The 23,259-nt window shown below is 41.4% G+C and overlaps 1 protein-coding gene across 6 annotated transcripts in view; it reads right to left on the bottom strand.

Annotated features, from left to right (window-relative positions):
- Positions 1 to 23,259, bottom strand: part of LOC132384633 (uncharacterized) — a 134,774-nt gene that overhangs the window by 2,318 nt on the left and 109,197 nt on the right. For 4 of the 6 annotated variants that reach the window (XM_059955953.1, XM_059955946.1, XM_059955937.1 and 1 more), the window contains one exon: positions 12,010 to 12,067. In XM_059955953.1, coding sequence (XP_059811936.1) covers positions 12,010 to 12,067 — 58 coding nt within the window. Of the gene's footprint in view, positions 1 to 12,009; positions 12,068 to 14,466; positions 14,590 to 23,259 lie in introns of those variants that run through there. The other 2 variants (XR_009508960.1, XR_009508961.1) reach the window with 2 other exon arrangements.

Genomic DNA, 23,259 nt, shown 5'->3' with positions numbered 1-23,259 from the left:
CAGTGACCAAACTCAGTAAAAACCATACATGTTCCTGTCAGCAACAAAGCACTTTGCACAAACAGCTAAGAACTTTGTATCTACAGTACATCTGGCATAAAATCATACCTTCAATCAATCTCACATTTCATTATCCCTGTAATCAACTGATAACCAAAGCTTGCATATGAGGAGACAGAAGCCTTACAGATCCGAGAACAAAGCAACAGCTCAACCAGAGGCAAGAAAATCTACTCTCTCTGATGACTGACTGTCCTTTCTCAGGAATAAAGAATGCTCAACAAATCTTGCAGAGACAAGTTCATAAGACCATAAGACAAAGGAGCAGAAGTCAGCCATTCGGCCCATCGAGCCTGCTCTGCCATTTCATCATGAGCTGATCCAATCTCCCCTTTAGTCCCATTCCCCCACCTTCTCACCATAACCTTTGATGCCCTGACTACTCAGATACCTATCAATCTCTGCCTTAAATACACCCGATGACTTGGCCTCCACTGCCGCCCGTGGCAACAAATTCCATAGATTCACCACCCTATGGCTAAAAAAAAATTTTCGTATCTCTGTTCTGAATGGGCACCCTGCAATTCTCAAGTCATGTCCTCTTATACTGGATTCCCCCACCAAGGGAAACAACTTTGCCACATCCACTCTGTCCATGCCTTTCAACATTTCGAAATGTTTCTATGAGGTCCCCCCTCATTCTTCTAAACTCCAAGGAGTACAGTCCAAGAGCAGTCAAACATTCCTCATATGTTAACCCTCTCATTCCCAGAATCATTCTAGTGAATCTTCTCTGAACTCTCTCCAATGTCAGCACATCCTTTTTTAAATAAGGAGCGCAAAACTGTACACAGTATTCCAAGTGAGGTCTTACCAGTGCCTTATAAAGCCTCAACATCACATCCCTGCTCCTATACTCTATTCCTCTAGAAATGAATGCCAACATTGCATTCACCTTCTTCACCACCAACTCAACCTGGAGGTTAACGTTAAGGGTATCCTGCACGAGGACTCCCAAGTCCCGTTGCATCTCAGAGCTTTGAATTCTCTCCCCATTTAAATAATCGTCTGCCTGTTTATTTCTTCTACCGTACACTTTCTGACATTGTAATTTATTTGCCACTTTGCCCAATCCCCCAATCTATCCAAGTATCTCTGCAGACTCTGTTTCCTCAGCACTACCGGCCCCTCCACCTATCTTTGTATCATCAACAAACTTAGCCACAAAGCCATCTATTTCATAATCCAAATCGTTGACATACAACATAAAAAGAAGCGGCCCCAACACCTACCCCTGTGGAACACCACTGGTAACCGGCAGCCAACCAGAATGGGATCCCTTTATTCCCACTCTCTGTTTCCTGCCAATCAACCAACACTCTATCCATGTATGTAACTATCCCATAATTCCATGGGCTCTCATCTTGTTTAGCAGCCTCATGTGCAGCACCTTGTCAAAGGCTTTCTGAAAATCCAAATACACAACATCCACTGCATCTCCCTTGTCTAGCCTACTTGTGATTTCCTCAAAAAATTGCACTAGGTTTGTCAGTCTGGATTTTCCTTTAAGGAAACCATGATGAGTTCTGCCTATCTTGTCATATGCCTCCAGGTACTCCGTTACCTCATCCTTGACAATCGACTCCAACAACTTCCCAACCACCAATGTCAAGCTAACAAGTCTATAATTTTCTTTTTACTTCTTTGCACCCTTCTTAAATAGCAGAGTGACATTTGCAATTTTCCAGTCCTCCGGAACCAGACCAGAATCTATTGGCTTTTGAAAGATCATTGCTAATGCCTCCGCAATCTCCACTGCTACTTCCTTCAGAACACGAGGGTGTATTCCATCTGGTCCAGGAAATTTATCTACCCTTAGACTATTCAGCTTCCCGAGTACTTTCTGTGTTGTAATTGTGACTGCGCATATTTCTCTTCCCTGACACTCTTGAGTGGTCCCACCATTTGCCTAGTTATCCTAGGGGGGAGGGTTAACATTCGCTTGGATGCCGAGAATGAGAGTGAAGTACTTAATGAGTACCTTGCTTCAGTATTTACTAACGAAAAGGATATTGAATTGGCTTTTACATTATATATGTAAAAAATCATTACGTTACATCTCTAAATGTGCAATTTATAGTAATTTATAATAAATAGTACATACAACAGGACAGTCAATATAACATAGAAATACAATTGTATCAGCATGAATTAATCAGTCTGATTGCCTGGAGGAAAAAACTGTCCCGGAGCTCATTGTTCCTGGCTTTGGTGCCGCGGTACCATTTCCCGGATGGTAATAGCTGGAACAGTTTGTGGTTGGGGTGATTCAGGTCCTCAAAGGAGGACCAGGAGATTATACTGAGTGTATAAATATGTTAGGATGTTTAGAAGTCAAGATGGATGAAGTGTTGGGCTTCCTAATGAGTATTAAGGTGGACAAGTCCCCAGGGCCTGATGGGATTTACCCCAGGTTGATGGAAGAGGCAAGAGATGAGATTGCTGGGCCTTTAAGCAGTATCTTTTTGTCCTCTCTAGCCAGAGGCGAGGTCTTGGATGACTGGCTAATGTTGTACCTCTATTTAAGAAGGGAACATGGAAAAACCCTGGGAACTATAGACCGCTGAGTCTCACATCAGTTGTAGGGAAATTGCTGGAGAAAATTCTTAGTGATAGGATATATGAGCATTTGGAAACCCATGGCCTAATTAGGGAGAGCCTGCATGGCAGGTCATGCCTTATCAATTTGATTGAGTTTTCCGACAAGGTGACAAGAGAGATTGATGAGGGTAGGTCAGGGGACATTGTCTACATGGACAACATAAGTGGCCTAACCAGAGTTTATAAAGTTGCAACATAACCTCCTGACTTTTGAACTCAGTGCCTCGACTCATAAAAGCAAACATTCCATAAGCCTTTTTGGGCCCCCCTTATTGACCTGTGTAGCGACTTTCAAGGAGGTATGAACTTGGATTGTTTAACTAAGTCCCTCATTGGAGGCTAATCCAGAAGTTCAAGATCCAAGAGACCCGCAGCAAATGGACTGTTTGGATTCAGAACTGACTTGCACATCAAAGGCAGAGGGTGGTGGTTGAAGGGACTTATTTAAGCTGGAAGTCTATAATTAGTGGAGTTCCACAGGGTTCGGTGCTGAGACCTCTGCTGCCCGTAATGTATATGAATGACCTGGATGAAAATGTTAGTAAATTTGAGGATGATAGCAAGATTGATGGAGTTGTGGATAATGTAGAACTCTGGCAAAGAATACAGCATGATATAGATCAGTTGCAGATATGAGCCAAAAAAGGGCAAATAGAGTTTAACCCTGATAAATGTGAGGTGCTGCACCTCAGTAGGGCAAGTGCAAAGAGACAAGGTCCTTAACAGTGTTGCTGAACAGAGAGATCTTGGGATCCAAGTTCAGAGTTCCTTGAAAGTGGGTACACAGGTCAATTAAGGTGGTCAAGAAGAGGTATGGACTGCTTGCTTTTATTACTCAGGGAACAAAATACTGAGCAAGAACATGGGCCCAGGCAAACTCCAAGATTTAGTACTGGACACATTGCTCTAGTGATGCACCATCAATAACTCACTCTGAGACGTAAGGTGAGATATCGGCTTTTATTGACTGGAAGAAGGAACAAGCAGTAAGTGACCACCATACTACACCCTGGAGACTGAGAGGCCGGGCTCAGGCCTTGATCGCCTTTAAACAGGGGTCTGTGGGAGGAGCCACAGGAGCAGTCAGCAGGGGGCGTGTCCAGACAGGTACGTGTAGTTCACTACATCTAGTACTACATGCTTTCAGCAAACTAAATCTAGTCAATATTGGCCAAATGTATCTATATTTGCCTTGTCTGCAAAAGAAACAAATCAAAACCAGTAATTATCTTTGCATATATTAATTTTTGTTCATCTCCAAAATCACTAAAGGTGTCATTGGCTATTTAAGCAAGGATCTCTTACCACAAACCCACTCATTACTGTTACTTTTTGCTTTAACAGTGTATGACAGTGACTTGCATAAAAAGCAGGTTGTAAGAGTAATGTTGTCTCTGGGAATAGAGAACAATAAAAGCTACTTTTCACAGGAAGGCAACTGCAGAGACCACTGCAGAGATTCCTGCTTCATCTTAAAGTTCCAGGGGACTACAGAGTGGCTAATTTTATACTGTTCTTTAAAAATTGCAGCAAAGTCAAGCCAAGGAACTAAAGACCACTGTCAGCAAAGCAGGAGATCATGGAGTAAGTTGGAGATAGTTCCTTCTGCAATTTATGCACCAATTTTAAAAAGTGAGCAGACACTGTCAGGAGATTACTTGATGTATTAGTAACTTTGCAAAATGAAAAGAAACGGGGTGTTAGCAATGTGGCTATTGTGTGAATGTGCCAGATTTGGGTGGGAGGATTTGGCTCAACGGACTTCATCAAGAACAGGTGGAGGTAAAGGGTGCTGCACCTTTTTGAATCATTTAGTTGATTGCAGAATTTGAGCTTAAGAAATTAGAGTCAAAGGTATAACAAGTGCAGGCAGGAGGATAATTGAGACAGTGGACTGCTCCTCCTGTAAGAAGTGGGATTGCAGGGTACCTAACAGTTTCCCTGATGACGATATCTGCAAGAAATGCACCCAACTTCAGCTCTTGACTGACAAGGTCAAGGAACTGGAGCTGGATGTGAGTGTACTCGGGACCATTCAGGAGGCTGAAAAACTCAAAGATGTAACTTTTATTGATGTGGTCAAACCCAGACTGCAGGCTTCTGATAGTAGATGGGTAACCACTTGGAGAAGTAAGGGGAATAAATAGTAAGTGCAGGGTTCCTCTGTGACCATTGCTCTTAGTAACAAGTATACCCCTTCACATACTGCTGGGGGGTAGGAGGAGGGTGGACTGTCAAAGCACAGTAGCTGCAGCAGCCACTGCCAGACCGGTGACCCTGTGGCTTGCTCCGAGGCTTAGCAAGGAAGGGTAAAGTCAGGCAGAGCGATAGAAATACAAGTGCTAGGGGCCCAGCAAGAGATTCTGTGGCCGCAGAAATGACATCAGGGTGGTTTGTTGCCTGCTGGCAGCCAGGGTTCGGGATGTTTCAGAGCGGTGACGGAATATTCTCAAGACAGAGCGAGAGCTGCCAGAGGTCACAGTGCACACTGGCACAAAGACATGGGTAGAAAGTGGGAAGAGGTCCTGTACAGGGAGTATAGGGAGTTCAGAAAGAGAATGAAGAGAAGGACCTCTAAGGTAGTAATCTCTAAATTACTCCCAGCGCCATATGCTAGTTAGGTCAGGAATAGGCTGACAGTACAGATGAATGAGTGGCTGAGGAACTGGTGCTTCAGATTCTTGGATCATTGGAACCTGTTCTGGGGCCAGGGTGACCTGTACAAGAAGGTCGGGAGGGGAGCCAATATTCTGGCAGGAAGGTTCAGCAGTGCCACTAGGGAGTGTTTAAATTAGTTTGGCAGAGGATGGGATCCGGAGCATCAGTTCAGAAAGTGGAGGCAAATATAGAAGCCAGGGTCAGTAAAAACAAGCAGGTGCAAAGTCATAGATATGATGAGACAGATGGTTCGAAGTAACAACTTTATTCATAGAGCACTTTTCAGTCAGATGATGTAGTTCAAAGTGTTTTACAATGGGATAAAAGTACAAACATGAAAATTAAATAAAAAAGTAAAAATAAACATGAAAATAAAAGACAAAATATGTTAGTTAAAAGCAAGCTTAAATAAACAGGCTTTGAGGTATCATTTAAAAGTGTTAACCGAGTCTGCATCCCTTATAATTTTAAATATTGAGTTCCTCAGTTTAGGAGCATAGTTCATAGAAGCTGACCTGCCAATTATCTTTTGTAGAAGATTGTCTAAATTTAAGAGACTTGCAGAAAAAGACCTGAGAGCTCAAGCAGGATTACAAAGCGAAAACAATTCTGTGAGGTACTTCGGTCACAAACCTGTAAGAGCTTCAGAAACAAGTAAAGTAACTTTAAAATCAATTCTAAAAGGTACAGGAAGCTAAAACAGAGTAGCTAGGATGGGAGTGCTATGTTCCGTCATCCTACTTTTGAGTACAAGTCTAGCAGCAGCATTCTGAATGACTTGAAGATTGGTTTGGAAGGTTTGTAAAAAGTGCATTGCAGTAACCTAGTCTATTTGATATAAAGGCATGAATTAGCTTTTCAGCATCATTGTGTAACAAATGAACATGTGCGTGTCTGTGTGTGTGCATGCGTGAGCACGTATTTAAATACGAGGAGTATTATGGGTAAGGGTGATGAACTTAGAGCATGGATCAGTACATGGAATTATAATGTTGTGGCCATTACAGAGATTTGGTTGTGAGGGGGATGGGAATAGATGCTTAATGTCCCAGGGTTTGATCTTTCAGAAAAGATAGCGGGGAGGTAAAAGAGGTGGGGGAGTTGGCTACTAATTAGGGACAATATCATAGCTGCACTAAGAGGGGACATAATGCGGGGCTCAAAAACTGAGTCTGTATGGATATAACTCAGAAACAGGAAGGATGTAAACTCTGTTGGGATTGTACTACAGACACTTCAAAAGCCATAACAACAGAGGAACAGACATGCTGGCAGATTAAGGAAAGGTGTAAAAATAATAGGGTCGCTGTCATGGGGGACTTCAATTTCCGGAATATAAACTGGGACCTTCCTGGTGCAAAATTTATTAGGTGCATCCAGGAAGGCTTCTTAAATAAATACATAGGTTGTTCAACAATAAGAGGACCTTGCACTCAATGTCAGCAAAACCAAAGAGCTGACTGTAGACTTCAGGAAGGACAAGCCAAGGGAACACAAACATAGAGGGATCAGAAGTGGAGAGAGAGAGAGCAATTTCAGGTTCCTGGGTGTCAAGATCTCTGAGGACTAACCTGGATGCAACACATTGTTGCAGCTATAAAGAAGGCAAGACAGTAGTTATATTTCATTTGGAGTTTGGGAAGATTTGGTTTGTCAGCAAAAATACTCAAACTTCTACATATGTACAGTGGAGAGCATTCTGACTGGCTGCATCACCATCTGGCATACCGGGGGGGGGTAGGCTGCCACACAAGATCAAAGTAAGTTGCAGAAACTTGTAAAATTAGTCAGCTCTATCATGGGTACCAGCCACCGTAGTATCCAAGACATCTTCAATGAGTGGTGCCTTAGAAAGTTAGAATCCATCATTAAGGATCCCACCACCCAGGACAAGCCCTCTTCACATTGGTACCATCAGGAAGGAGATACAGAAGCCTGAAGGAACAAACTCAATGATTCAGGAACAGCTTCTTCCCCTCTGCCATTCCATTTCTAAATGGATGTTAAACTCATGAACACTACATCACTACAGCTTTATTTGTTATTTTGCATTACTTACTTTAACTTAACTATTTAATATACATATAATTACTTAATGTAACTTTTTGTTTTCTATGTTTATTAATCGTGTATTTCACTGTGTGCTGCAGTAAAGATAACAGATTTTTCAGCATATTAAATCTGATTCTGAGGAGGAGAAGCTGTACTGGACCTGGCTGGTACTGGGCCTGGCCAGATGACCCACCTTTCAGTGGGTGAACAATTGGGGAACAATGACCACAACTCCTTAAGTTTTAAGATCACTATAGATAATAAGTATGGAGCTGCGGGAGAATTTTAGACTGCAACAGGGCAAATCAGGAGAGCATTATGCAAGAACTAGGAAGAGTTAATTGGGAAGTACTGTTAGTGGGCAAGTCCATATCTGATACATGGAGTGTGTTTAAATACTAACTACACAGAATGCAGGACATGTCTGTTCAAATAAGAAGGAAGGACAAGGATGGCAAAGTAAGAGAACCTTGGATGTCGAGAGAGGTGATGAATTTAGTCAACAAGAAAAGGGAAGTATGTAAAGCTCAGGAAGCAAGAAGCCCCAAAATAATTCAAGAATGCAATTTGGAAACTCAGGAACAGCTACAAAAAGTCCTTGGCAAGTAGCATTAAAGAGAATTCCAAAGCATTCTATGCATACATCAAAAGCAAGGAGGTAGTGTTGAGTTTCTTGAAGAGCAATAAAAAGGATAAGTCCCTGAGGCCTGATGGGATATAATCCAGGTCATTAAGCGAGGCAAGAGAAGAGATTACCAGGGCCTTGACCAATATATTTGTACCTTATCTAGCCATAGGCAAAGTCCCTGAGTAGCTAATGTTGTTCCATTATTCAAGAAAGAAATCAGGGATAATCCTGGAAACTGTAGACCTGTGAGGCTCACATCAGTGGTAGCAAAGTTACAGGAAAGAATTTGTAGGGATAGGATTCATGAGCATTTGGAGAACCATGGCTTAATTAGGGAGAGCCAGTCTGTCTTTGTGCAGGACATGTCCTGTCTTACTAATTTAAGCTTCCAGTTTTTTGACGAGGCGATGAGGGTGATTGATGAAGGTAGAGCTATGGATGTTGCTTACATGGATTTAAGTCAGGCATTTGATAAGGTCCGTCATGGGAGGCTCATCCAGAAGATAAAGATGCATGGGATCATTGGTGAAATAGCCATTTGGATTCAGAACTGCCTTGTCCATAGCAGACAGAGGATAGAGGTCAAAGGGACTTATTCTAGATGGCGGTCTGTGATTAGTGCTCTTCCACAGTGATTTGTACTGGGACCTCTGATGTTTGTCATGCACATAAGTAACCTGGATGAAAATGTTGATGGGTGGGTTTGTAAGCTTGCAGATGAACAAAGATTGGAAGCGTTCTGTATAGTGTAGGAGACTGTCAAAAAATGCAATGGCATATTGGTCAGCTGCAGGTATGGGTGGAGAAATGGCAGGAGGAGTTTAACCTGGCCAAATGTGAGGTCCTCAAATGTGAGGTCAAATGCAAAGAGACAGTACACTGTTAATGGCAAGATCCTTATCAGTGTTATGAACAGAGGGACCTTGGCATCCAAGTTCATAGCTTCTTGAAAGTGGCCACACAGTTTGACAGGGGGGTTTCGAAGGCAGATGGTATGCTTGCCTCTATTAGTCAAGGCACTGAGTTCAAAAGTCATTTTGTAGCTCTGCAAAATTCTTTTTAGTCTGCATCTGGCATATTACATACATTTCTGGTCACCACATTCTTGGAAGGATGTCTAGGCTTTGGAGAGGATGCAAAAGAGATTTACTAGGACCTTGCCTGGAGTAGAGGGCATGCACAATCACGAGGTTGGACAAACTTGGGTTGTTTTCTCTGGAGTGGCAGAAGCTGATAGACATTTATAAGGTTATGAGAGGCATGGGTAGAGTTAGACAGACAGTATCTTTTTTTCCCAAGGGTTGAAATGTCTAATCCCAGAGGTTGTGCATTGAAGGTGAAAGGGGGTCACTTCAAAGGAGATATGAGGGGCTATTTTTAAAAACACAGAGTGGTGGGTACCTGGAATGCTGTCTGAGGTGATCGAAGAGGCAGAAATATTAGTCACTTTTAAGAGGCATTCAGATAAGCATGTGATTGTGAGGAAATTGGAAGGATATAGACATTGGGTAGGAAGAAAAGATTAATTAAGTTACAAATTGGTTTGGCACAACATTGGGGTCTGTAGGGCCTGTTCCTGTACTGTACTCTTCTATATTCTATTAGCCTTTTTCAGTGGTGGGCATTTTGCTCGCCGCGATTCTGAGAGACAGGATCTGTCAGTACTTGGATATACAAGGACTCATCAGGGGTAGTTTGTGCACGTTATTATGCTTCAAGGAGGTAACCAAGAGAGTTGATGAGTCAGGGTGGTGGACTTCCGCGGAGCTAGAGGATCCACACTGAACACCACTCCGGAAGATGAGATTGCACAGGATCTGTGGAGAGCTGTTTCAGTGTCTTGATGGTGGAAAGTTGTTTTTTGGATTGGAGGCTAGTTATTTATAACGTGCCATAACGAGTAGTGCTGGGCAAGTTGTTGAGTATCATTTATAAAAACCATTTTGATGAGAATGTACAAGGCATCATTAGTAAATGTACAGATGACATTAAAATACATACTATCATAGACAGTAAGCTAGGTCATTAAAAATTACAAGAGGATTTTGATCAGCTAGGGAACTGGACCAAGTAGTAGTGAATTCCATTCAGTTCAGATAAATTTGAGGTGTGAGAGTTTGGGAGATCAAACCAGGATAGAACTGCAGTAAGTGATAGGGCCCTGGTGAGTGTTGTGGAATGGATAGATGCTAGAGCACAAGTACATATTCTTCTGAATGTGGCATCGCAGGTAGACAGGGAAGTAAAAAGATGTCTATGTACACCGCAACACAGGACCTCTTCCTGTGGAATGAGGAAAGGCAAATGATGGATGTGTCTGCCAGACAGCACTTTGGGTCCAGTTACCGTGATTCTATTAGTTTTAAAATAGCTATGGAGAAAGGCATTGCAGACTCACAGGTTAAAGTCCTGAACTAGAACAAAGTTTGGAGTTGTTAGGTAGGATCTTGTAACAATTGATTGGACAAGTTTGTTTGCAGGGGAAGGAATGTCTTCCAAGTGGGAGACCTTTTAAAGTGTGATGTGAAAAGCACAGGACCTACATGTTCCTGATGGGCAAAGCTGGCAGGTTTTGGGAACCCTGGTTAGAAAAAGAGGGAGGCATACATTGCACATAAACAACTGGGAAATAGGAATCTACAAGATTTGTAGAAGTGCACTTAGAGAGAAGTTTGGAGAATAAGAAAAGGTTATGAGAAGGAATTGGCAGGCAAAGTGAGGCAAAATAGGAATATTAAAAGCAAAAGGGTGGTTAGGGAGACAATAGGTCCTCTTAGAGATCAGCATGCTTGTCTGTGTGTAGAACCAAAGGAGATAAGAAAGGTTTTTAATGAATTTTTCTCTTGTTTTTACTATGGAGAAATGAAGGAAGCTAACAAAATAAGGGAAATGAGTGCTGTGGCTCAGACAAGGCCTTTAACAAGGTCCTTCATGGCAGGCTAGTGTGAAAGGTTAAGTTGCATGGGATCCAGGGAAAGATAGAATTGATTTACAATGAGCTCACTGGAAGGATGCAAGGGATGATGGTTGAGGGTTGTTTCCTGGACTGGAGGCCAATGTCTAGTGCTATGTCACAAGGATTGGTGCTGGACTTCTCTTATTTGTAACTTATATTGAAAATTTTGATGTTAAATATACAAAACATGGTTAGTACTTTGCGGATGATATTAAAATAGGTGGGGTTCTAGATAATGTAGGACTTTAAGAAAAATTACAGGGGAATCTTAATCATCTAGGTATGTGTGCTGAATACTGGTGAATGGCTTTCATACCAGAAAAAAATGGAATGTATTGCACTTTGGGAGGTAGGACATATAGTGAAGGGTAGGACGCTGTGGAGTGTTGAGGTACAGAGAAGCTTTGGAGTACAAAAGTATAATCCACAGAAGGCAGCATCATGGGTAGATAGAGTGATGAAGATGATGTTTGGCAAATTGGTTTTCTGCTAGGGCACTGAGTATAGTCACTGGCAAGTTATGCTAGAGTTATATAAAAAATTGATGAGGCCACATTTGGAGCGATGTATACTGTTTTGGTCAGACTGTTATAAGAAAGATGTTATTAAACTAGAAGAAGATTTGCCAGGATGTTTCCTGGACTCGGGGGCGGGGGGGTGGCTGAGGTATAAGGAGACGTTGCGTAGATTGGGATTCCTTTCCTTGGTTTGTATAAGACTGACAGGTGACATGAGTTATAGAAGATTATAAAGAATACAGATAGTAGTTTTCCCTGGGATTAGTTGGGCCAAAGAACCCATTTCCACACTGTCAGACTGCATATCACAAAGGAAACTCCATGGGTAATCTGCATGTGCCTCTTTGTCCAGAAAGGAAATATGACAGTGACAATGATTGAGAAGTTAGTACTTATAAAACTTTTCAAACTAACCATCTTCCAGATCTACAGAATATTTCCAAATTTATTTTGATCCATTATACTCTCAGGGAATTACAGCAATTCCTCAACAGTTAATAATATTTATCCCGAAGCAACAATTGTTATATGATTACCTCATATCCTAATTTCTTCAGAAATATCATCATGATTGAAGGCCTTTCTCCACAATACCTGAAAAAAATCATAATCATAAAAACATGTTAAATCAGGTAAAGGGCAAATCCGTGGACTTTTTAAAAAGAAAACACCTAGTTGACACCTAGTCTATTTTTATTGACAATGATTACATCTTGGTATAAAAACTGAAAATCCTCAAATAACCTGAGCAGAATGAAACAAAGTTTACATTTCATGCCATCCATATTCTTCACGTTCAGCAGTTGTAATCCATTTCCTTAGAGAAAGGTTGTTAAAATTGTTCTCCAAGGAAATGAATTAACAGAATTAACATTAGTGTTGGACCAATATTTATTCTTCAATTCTTATCACTAACTTATCACTTTCATATTGCTGCTTATTTAAGATAATGCACATAAGTTGCCTCTGGACTTAAAGGGACATCAGTGATTACAATTCAAGAGATTTGTATTTTGTTAAAGACATGAAATGTATTTACATAAATCAGAATCAGAATCAGAATCTAATCGCCAAGTACCTGTGCACATACAAGGAATTTACTTCCGGCAGATGTTGTCTCTCTGCTCATAACAATAATAATGATAAATATAAATGAAAATATAGATTATACATACAGAAATACATAAGAAATGCAAGTCTTTTTCTGAATCAAGGTCATCAACACAAATTGTTAATTATGTCTCTCTCCCTGGAGATGCTATCCGATATGAAAAGTATTTCTATAATAATAAATGTGATTTATAGAGCGCCTTCATACCGATGATGTTGTTCAAAGTTTTTTACAATGGGATAAAAGAACAAACATAAAAATAAAAAGCTTTTTGAGCTGGTGTTTAAAAGTGTCAACTGAGTCTGCATCCCCTATGGCTTTAGGTTTTAAATTCCACAGTTCAGGAGCTTAGTTTAAGAAAACTGACCTGCTGTTTATCTTTTGAGGGAGTGATGCACCATCAATAACTCTCGGAGGCAGGAGCAAAAAAGGGAGCCCACTACATCTCGGAGACTGAGGGAGGAGCAGTGCCTCCAACTGCCTTCATACAAGGGTCTGTGGGAGGAGCCACAGGAGCAGTCAGCGGAGGGGCGTGTCCAGACAGGTATACAGAGTTTACCACAGGGAGATTGTTTAAATTTAAGAGACTGGTGAAAGAAGCCCTGACTGCTCAAGCAAGATTATAAAACAAAAACAATTATTTGATGCTGCTGTCCCAGACTATACTTTAAAAACAAGTAAGATAACTTTAAAAATCAATTCCGAAAGATACAGGAAGCCAGTGCAGGGTATCTAGAATGGGAGTGATATGTACCTTCATCCTGGAGCAGCAGCATTCTGAATATGTTGAAGTTTGTCAATAGATTGCTTTGGAAAGACAGTAAAAAGTGTTTTGCAGTAACCTACTCGATTCGGTATGAAGGTGTGAATTAATTTTCAGCATCATTACATAGCAGAAACAAACGTACTTTTGCAATATTTTTAAGTGTAGAAATGCTCTCCTGGTCACTTGATGTGGGATTTAAAATTCAAGTCTAAATCAAGGAGAACGCCCAGGGTAGTTACTTGTGATTTACAAAAGGAGCCAAGTTCCTAAGTTTATCAAGAAGTTTATCTCTTTTGGCTTTGGGACCAACCAAAAGAATTTCATTTTCTATGATTTTCTGTTTTTATTTCAAATTTTCAGCATCTGCAACATTTTTCTTTTTAAATATGTTTTGTTCTCTGGAGGCCATCAAATAGAATTCAACTTCTCTTAAATAATTTAAACCTCCAATGCATTACAGGATTCATCATATGAATAAGTAAGAAGGATAACATTTAAACGTAGCTAAGTTCAGATTACAGGATATAACTACCACTGATTAACAACATCATTCTTATTAATAATATAATAAACAGCATTGTCCTTAGGGAAATTTGAACTGCGATAGCAGATACAAGCCGCTATGAGCAAAATTAAGCTTTAAGAATATCATTGATATTATTGAACTTTATCAATACTACTGACATTAGATATGGTATTAAAACTCATTTTCTACCATCATTAGGTTGTAAGCAATAACTGAACAACGACACACAGAAATTACACACCAAAACTCAATGCTGGGTCCAATATAAACGATCTAGATTACAATCCAATTAATATGGTTGGTAAGTTTGTGGATGACACCTAAATTGTTGTAGCAGTGAAGAATTCAATAGGACCTACATCAACTGATACAGTAGCCCAAGGAGAAAGAAATGAATTTTGGTAAGTTAACCAGGGCAGGACTTACACAGCAAATGGTAAGGCCGAGTGAGTGTTGTAAAACACTGAAAGTAACAACACGTCCAGAGAGGTTGGTAAAGAAGTTATTTTACACACTTCCCATCATTAGTGAGGGCACAGAGTAGAGGATTTGGGACTTTGTGCTACAACAGTACAAATCGTTGGTCATACCTACTTGGAGAGTTCCACACAGTTCCAGTCACTAAGCTCCAGGAAGCATATCATTAAGCTGGAAATGGAACATCGTGAGCACCAAGTGGGGTAGATGATGCTGCAAGTGAACCTCTGCCTCACCTAGAAGGGTAAGGGAGGAGGTGAAGACACAGCTGTCACACCTTGTACAGTTACAGGGAAAATACCAGTGCAAGGAGAAGGGTGGGTAAAAACTGACACATGCAGATGTGTGTCAGAGAACACCAACTACTTTTTCAAGAATGGTTAATAATATTTCCTCCCTTATATGAAAACAACAAGCAAAACCAGCAGGTGCCTTTTCTCGGAATGCTATACAGACTCCCCTATGGTAGAAGGTGTCATTGACTGAATATAAAACATCTTCTGAACAACAACAGCGAAAAAAGACCAGTTACTCCTTCCTACATACCCACCCACACACTTACATACACAGTCCTCTAACCCCCGTAATGGCAGTCTTCAGCAGATTTGTGGTTTCACAGACACGGCCTCAATTTTCCCAGTGAACTCAAAATGCTGAAGCAGAATCTGGAATCCTGAAGGCCGAAATCCCAGACAAATGGTACAGAACAGTTCAAAGACCATCAACAGCTCATAGACCATCAGGCACCACCTATTGCATCCTCTGAAAGGGTCTGCCAGTCTTACTATGGGCTAATTAAACACATCAAATTAAACAGTGGAAATGAGTCATCCTCAATCCCTCAAGACATCCTAAGAAGATGATGATTCTGACATCGTTGTGTCTGAATAACTACATATCAAATAAATGAAGGCTTGCACTCGGAGAAGTTAACTGGTACAGTGCCTATAATTAGTATTTGCCGTCCCCTGAAAGTTTTCATGTCCTATTGTTTTACAACATTGAATCACAATTGATTTAATTTGGCTTTTTTTTGACACTCATCAACAGAAAAAGACTCTTTTGTGTCAAAGTGAAAACAGATCCTACAAAGTGATCTAAATTAATTAGAAATATAAAACAAAATAATTGATGGCATAAGTATTCACCCCCTTTAATATGACACACCAAGTCATCACTGTTACAGCTAAATGGTTTTAGAAGTCACACAATGGAGATCACCTGTGTGCAGTCAAGGTGTTTCAATTGATTAAAGTAAAAACTACAACATGAAGACAAAAGACCACTCCAGACAACTCTGCTAAAAGGTTATTGAAAAGCACAGGTCTGGAGATGGATACAAGAAAATTCCAAGTCACTGAATATCCCCTGGAGTTCAGTTAAGTCAAGCATCGAGAAATGGAAAGAATACAGTACAGCTGTAAATCTGCCTAGAGCAGGCAGTCCTCAAAAACTGAGTGACCGTGCATGAGTGACTGAGCGGGAGGCCCCAAGAGACCTATGACTGCTCTGGAGGAGTTACAAACTTCAGTGGCTAAGGGAGAAACTGCACATACAACTGTTGCCCAGGTACTTCGCCAGTTGCAGCTTTATGAGAGAGTAGCAAAGAGAAAGCCATTGTTGATAAAAACTCAAATGAAATCTCAGCTAGAGCTTGCCAGAAGCCACGTGGGAGACTCTGAAGTCAGCTGGAAGAAGGTTCTGTGGTCTAATGAAACCAAAATTGAGCTTTTGGCCATCAGACTAAATGCTATGTTTGGTGTAAGCCAAACACTGCACATCATCAAAGACACACCATCCATACTGTGAAGCACGGTGGTGGCTGCGTCATGCTGTGGGGATGCTTCACTGCAGCAGGCCCTGGAAGATTTGTGAAGGTAGAGGGTAAAATGAATACTGCAAGATACAGGAAAATCCTAGATGAAAACCTGATGCAGTCTTCAAGAGAACTGTGACTTGGGAGAAGATTTGTCTTCCAGCAAGACAATGACCCCCACACAGGAATGGCTTAATCACAAAGTTAATGTCCTGGAATGGCCAAGTCAGAGTCCAATCCTCAATCCAATTGAGAATTTGTGGCTGAACTTGAAAAGGGCTGAGCAGTTTTATTTTTAAGATTGGGGAAAAATTGCAGACTCCCGATGTGCAAAGCTGATAGAGACCTATCCACACAGACTCAAGGCAGTATATACTTAAAAATGACTTACAGGGGTGAATACATATGCAATTAATTATTTTAATAGTTGTAATAAATTTAGGCCAACTTGCATAAGTTTGTGTGACATGAAAGAACCTTTTCTGTTGATCAGTGTCAAAAAATCCAAATTAAATCCACTGTGATGCAATGTTACAAAATAATAAAACATGAAAACTTCCAAGGGGGGGAGTAATAGATCATACATTATGCTTCATCCCCTCTTTAGATTAATATAACAAACTGTATATGTACAATTTCCCCTTTAGAAGCCATATTCAAGTAAACACACTTCCACAATAACAGTCCATAACTAACTTCACTACACTGAAAATGTTGCCTTTTGGGTGGCGCTCTGTTTCTTTCAGAATAGCACCTTTGGACCTGTGGAGTGGCATCAGGTTTGGCGGTGTCTTGTCAAACACAATGTTCTCACATTACTGTGGGTGACATGATCATCACTGAGAGGCAAGGCTGGTGCCTGTAATGTGTCCATCTTGTTGTACACACACTAGGACTTACTGTCCAATCTCATAGCTCCTTGTTTAGTTACCTGGCAACTGGCTGAACTGTTTATTCTGCACTTCCCTCATAGGTCAATGCGAGATCTCAGATTCCTGTTCCAATACGCAAAAAGGAAGTTGCTCACCGATGTGGTGTGGATTACTTCCGCTGGGACACAGTATACAGACTTTTCTCTTCCAGTTGCCAATATTAGAAGCCGTAACAGGCTGTCAGCATTGCTGTGTTGTTTGGTACCCTTGAACTCTTATGTCATAAGAGTGGGCTCCACTCTTATGGAAAAGTGCCTGTGTTGCAAGCAGGTGGCAGAAATCACTGGAATTCCCTTCCTAGAATTGAAAATGGACACAGGGTGCTGGTGGTTTGTCACCAGATTAAACTTCAGTCCATTGAGGTAATGGTGGAACTTCTTTGCTCCCCACACTAGACCAAGGGCATCTCAGTTGATCTGCGCATTCTGCACTCATCAGTGATCTTGAAGCAAATGTAATCGGATGTTCAGATCCAGCTGTCTAAATGTGTGACAAAATGGCACATCACATGCCAGTCTGATGGGCAGGGATGGGTTATAATGGGGGAGCATTTTATCTGATGTTATTAATCTCTTTGTTTTCTTGAATGCTTTTTCACATCTTTCTGATCACTCCCACTTTGCTCCTGTCTACAACAGTGAGTTCAATGGGTTCAGCACTGTAGCAACATTTGGGAGAAACTGGTGGTAGTAGTTTACAAAGCCCAACCATGACCTGAGTTGTGACATATTTTCCAGTTTGGGTGCCTATAGCACTGCTTCAATCTTCCCTTGTGACTTACGTAAGCCCTGCTTGTCAATGGCATGTCCACAATATGAGATTTCATTCATGAAACGCTCACATTTCTCTCTTTGTGCGCAGACCATAATCACTCAGCCTGCTAAGCATTTCACCAAGGTTCTGAGGTGCTCTTCATCATTTTTGCCAGTCACAATGATGTCATCAAGGTAACATTGTGTTTCTGGGATATCTTGGAGCCCTTGGTCCATGGCTCTTTGCCAAATTGCTGGAGCTGATGCAATGCCAAAGATCAGACAGTTATTCTGGCACAGTCCCTTGTGAATGTTGATTGTGATGAATTCCCTGCTCAACTCCTCAAACTCCATTTGCAGATAGGTTTGTGACAAGTCAATCTTTGCAAACCTCTCCCTGCCTACCAACAATGCAAAAATGTCTTCTATTCATGGTAGAGGAACTGCACAGTACGTGGCACAGGGTTGATGCTCACTTTGAACTTCTCACATATGTGAACAGCTCTGACTTTCCCTTTCTTGATCACCAAGAAACTGGGCATAACCAAATCACTCCACTTTGGAGAGAATGCCAGGTGCTGCCAAGCCCTGAAGTTCAGTATCCACTTTAGGATGTAGTGCATTTGCCACTGGATGTGCTTTATGGAATCTTCGTATTGCTGCTTCATCCAGTTCAATTCTGGCCTTCGAGTTTACCAATACCCTTCTCAAACATCTTCTCATTAATATTAAGCAGCTGTGACAGTCTCTGGTTAGTGCTACCATTTGGGCTGCAGTTGCCTATCGATGACACATTGAAATCTTAGACTGTGTGCCAATCCAATAGGATTCTTCTCAACCATTCATGTCCGGCAAGTGCTGGCCTCCACTTTTCGATGCATAAAGCTCTAACTGCTGTGTTTGGCCCCTACGTCACGTTCACTTTCTGTTTGCCTTTGGAGGACACTTTTTTGTCTGCCTAGGTCTTTAGCATCACCAAGGTCTTTTCTAATGGTAACTTAAAAAAGTGTCTGTGGTAGTCAGCCTCTAAAATTACAAAAGTTGACCCTGTAACCAGTTCCATTTTCAGTTTTATACCAGACACATTTGTTGTGATCCATATGATTTTGTGATCATCATCAGTAATGCTATATAGCTCCAGGCATGACAGCTCAACTTTGTCAGACTCTGTTGTCTGATTCAGTCACACACTGTCACTTTATGCATTTGTTTAGTTTTATGTTGGAAACTCTTCACTCTGTGGTTCTTCTCTTTGGTTGTACTTTTTATCTAACTTTCACACTCTCTATGTGACCTTGTCTGTGACACTTTCTGCAGACATTTTTCTTGAGCCAACAGGCATTTGCATCATGGGAGGATTTGCTACATTGATAACATTTTTGGCTTTTTGCATCATTCAGGGACATTGTGTGTTTCACATTCTAAACTCTTTTTCTCGTAATTCTGCCATATCCTTTTCTGCCATCTGTAATGATTTTGCAATGGCCAATGCCTTCTTTTGAATGCTTTGACTATGCTTGCCACATACAAGCCAGTCCCTTAACACATCAGAAAGTCCATCTCTAAAGTCACAGTATTGGGAAAGTTTGCACAGTCCTGCAATGTATTCCGAAATGTTTTCATCCTTTGACTGGTTCCTTTTGTCAAATCTAAACTTCTCAGCTATTATTAGTGGTTTGGGGCTCTAGTGGTTTTGCAAAATTGCAACAGTTTCATTGAACATCTAGCTTGCTGCTTTTTGGGAGTTATTAAGTTGCATAAGAGACTGTACATTCTAGCACCCATTAAGCCAAGAACTGCAGAGACTTTCGCTACGTCCACACTAGACCGCATAATTTTGAAAATGCCAGTTTTGCATAAAAATAATAGGCGTCCACACCAAGCGTTTTTGAAAATACCTCCATCCACATTAAAACGGGTATTTGGGTGAATCTTCTCCTACCAGGCACGCGCAGAACATATCTACAGAAAACAACCAAAGAAGAAGCGGTATACTATTTCCATTTCCGCAGCGGCATTGTGCTATTTCCATTGGTCAAATACTAGAGTACCAAAAACAACAGCAAAAGAAAGTTTTCAACAATGTCTTTGAGGAATACAAAGAAAACCTCCACTGGAGGTTCGACAGACGCTGAAGTCATGCTGCTTCTGCGAGTTACAAACGACTACAAAGTCAGCAAAGCAGTGGAGGACGTGGACTGGGAGTCGTGCCAAACCAAATACAATGACATCCTCGACCGCTATAAAGAACAGTACCTCGTGGCAGAGCGGTCGGAAACTCTGGGTAAGGACAGCCCGCACAAATTGGATGATATAACCAAGACAATTATTGTAACCAAACTTAAGGCGATTCGCCACAAATACCAGCAGGCAGTGGACACAGGACAAAAAAGTGGACACGGTAAAGTAGTTCTACTGTACTTTGAGTTGTGTGAGCAGATCTGGGGGGACTCACCGGCCACAATGGCAATCCAAGGTGGCATTGAAACCTGCGAGGTGGAGGATAGGGTCAATGCACATCACAGCGACCGATGTACAGCCTCTTCACTTACTTCAACAAGTACGCCCAACTCCCACAGTTTGGACCAAGCAACAGGTGATGGCTGCGACATGTTTTGTGTCAAATCTTGCCGTGAAAGACTTGGTGCGTGTTTATCCAGTTACAGACTAGAAAAACTTAAAAAGAAATTGCCAAACGACAGACAGCTGCTGGCTCTCACGCAGGACTTAAAAGTAAAACAAAACAAATACTGGAATGTATGGAAGCAACCAACAGAGAGTTCACAGACAGTATGACCCAGCTGATGACAAACATTGAAAAACTGACCAACTCTGTTGCAGAGGGATTTGCAATGATGAGGAATATGATGACTCGCCCCACCCCCCCCCAGTACTTTTCACTGCCACAATACCAGCCTCATACTAGTTCACTCTGTCTCTCTCCCTTCCTCAGAGTTCTGTTGTCAAATAACCATCTGTGCAGTGGGTGATATTGGTGACATTCAGATTCGTACTCGTCATCAATTGAGTCGGTATAACTATATATCAAATAAATAAAGGCACGCTCTCGGAGAAGTTAACTGGTATATTCACTTTGCAGAGAGAACAACAAATCAATGCAAGTTATCAGTCAATAACTAGTGCTAAAGGAAATTGGTCCATATATCACAGACATCAAGTACAAAATGTCTCCAACCGCATTTCAAGTATGATCAAAGCTTTGAAGATAACTTAATTCAACAATTATCATTTTTGATTGGAAGCCAATAATATGGAAAGCTCTTTCAAAATAATTCACTTTCAGTTGTTAATTGGAAAAAATATTCATTGCTTTCTACTCTTGGTGTTTTGTTTATTATTTCCCCTTTGGGAGTGTATGATGGGAGCACAGGGAAGGTCACGTGATAAGAGGCAAAAGGAGAGCAAAGGAAAGGCTGGGTGGAGAAAAAGAGTTGAAGGAGGAACATGGAGTATCAGCTTGAAGTTGAAGGAGGGAGCAGAACTAAGTTTGTTTACTGTGAACATGTACACCACCATATGAAACAATGTTCCTCTGGACCAAGGTTAATGACACAGTACATATGACTCACACGTGACAAAGTAAAGTAATAAAATGCAGGTGCATCCCCCCCTTTACAAAGGTAGAGTGTTCCTATGAAACCTTTCTTAGGCTGAAATGGTGTAAAGCAAAGAACCATTAATTTATATGGGAAAAAATGATCTTAAAAGCGAAAATCCTACTTGTAATGCGAAAGCAGGTTTACTAATGTAGGTCTTTTGTAAAAGTGAAGCAGTGTAAAGCGAATATTCGTAAAGCGGGGGACACCTGTATATTAAATTAAGCCTGGGTCAGCTTCTCTAAACACCAGTGGAGTCCCGCAATTCATAGTGTAGGAGCTGGCAAATGCATTTCTTTCACTTGACTCTATTCAACACCTTCCTATAAATATATCTAAAAATGAGGAAAACTGCAGACACACACGCATCCCACCCATACTTTAAGAATGCATCAAAAAAAGGAATATGATTAGACTATAAGGCTCCTGCGCACTACTTAGGCTTTTAAGTAATAGCTACTCTGGTCTTTGACGTCAATTCCACAATATGGCCCACCCTCATAACCTTGATTACCCTACAATCTAGAAGCCTATCTCAGCTTTCCTTACTCATAATGCACCATGTTCTTGCCCTTTCTAATACCTTAATACTCCAAATGGACCAAAACATAATAAATTACTTAACTATAAGTGAAAATAGCTCAACTATCAGGTTATTAGGGCATTAACAAAAGCTACAGTAATATTATTTGTCATCTTTACTATTCGCTTAATACTCATCCACTTAAAAGCACAGGGTCACAGTTAAAATTATGAAAGCTAATGGAGAAAGTTAACTAAATCCGGTTGCCAAATAAGACTGAATGGGGTTATTCTGACATGTGCTACTTATTCTAATATACAGTTCGCTTCCCAACCCATCTTCTTTCTTGCTCCTTAATCACAAAACATTCTTTTTCATTATGCCAATAAACATCCCAATCTGCTCAGCAAAATCTGCACACCAACTTGAGTCAAGAAAATTATTTCAATTTAACAGCTTGCTGAGGCAGCGGGAGTATTTAAAGAGAATAGTTAGATGGAGCAGGCGACGGAGTAGAGGGGGACAGAGTGGGAAGGCTTGGTCTCCAGAGGCTTCGGCGAGCAGAGGCGGAGGATGAGCTTCACTCCAAGTGAGGTAAGGCCGGGTAAGTTCCTTTCAAAGGAGAAAGTTTCAAAAGTTGAGGCGAGTATTGGGTAGGTCATGGCAGCTGAGATCGGCCCCGTGGTTTGTTCATCCTGCAGCATGTGGGAAATCAGGGATACTTCCAGTGTCCCTGACGACTATGTGTGCAGGAAGTGTGTCCAGCTGCAACTTCTGGCAGACCGCATTGAGCGTCTGGAGCTGCGACTGGATTCATACCGGAGCATCCGCGATGCTGAGAAAGTCGTGAATAGCACGTTCAGTGAGTTAGCCACACCGCAGGTAAAGGCTACACAGTCAGAAAGGGAAGGGGTGGCCACTAGACAGCGTAGCAGTAGGCAGGTAGTGCAGGAGTCCCCTGAGATCATCTCCCTCCTAAACAGATATACTGTTTTGGATACTGTTGGGGGAGATGTCTCATCAGGGGAAGGCAGCAGCAGCTGAGTTCATTGCACCATGGGTGGCTCTGCAGCACAGGAGGGAAGGAAAAGGAGTGGGAGAGCTATAGTGATAGGGGATTCGATTGTAAGGGGAATAGATAGGCGTTTCTGTGGCCGCAAACAAGACTCCAGGATGGTATGTTGCCTCCCTGGTGCAAGGGTCAAGGATGTCTCTGAGTGGCTGCAGGACATTCTGTAATGGGAGGGTGAACAGCCAGTGGTTGTG

Source organism: Hypanus sabinus, chromosome 2 (genome assembly GCF_030144855.1).
Source record: "Hypanus sabinus isolate sHypSab1 chromosome 2, sHypSab1.hap1, whole genome shotgun sequence".
NCBI classification, from domain to species: domain Eukaryota; kingdom Metazoa; phylum Chordata; class Chondrichthyes; order Myliobatiformes; family Dasyatidae; genus Hypanus; species Hypanus sabinus.
This window is presented reverse-complemented; position numbering and strand designations above follow the sequence as displayed.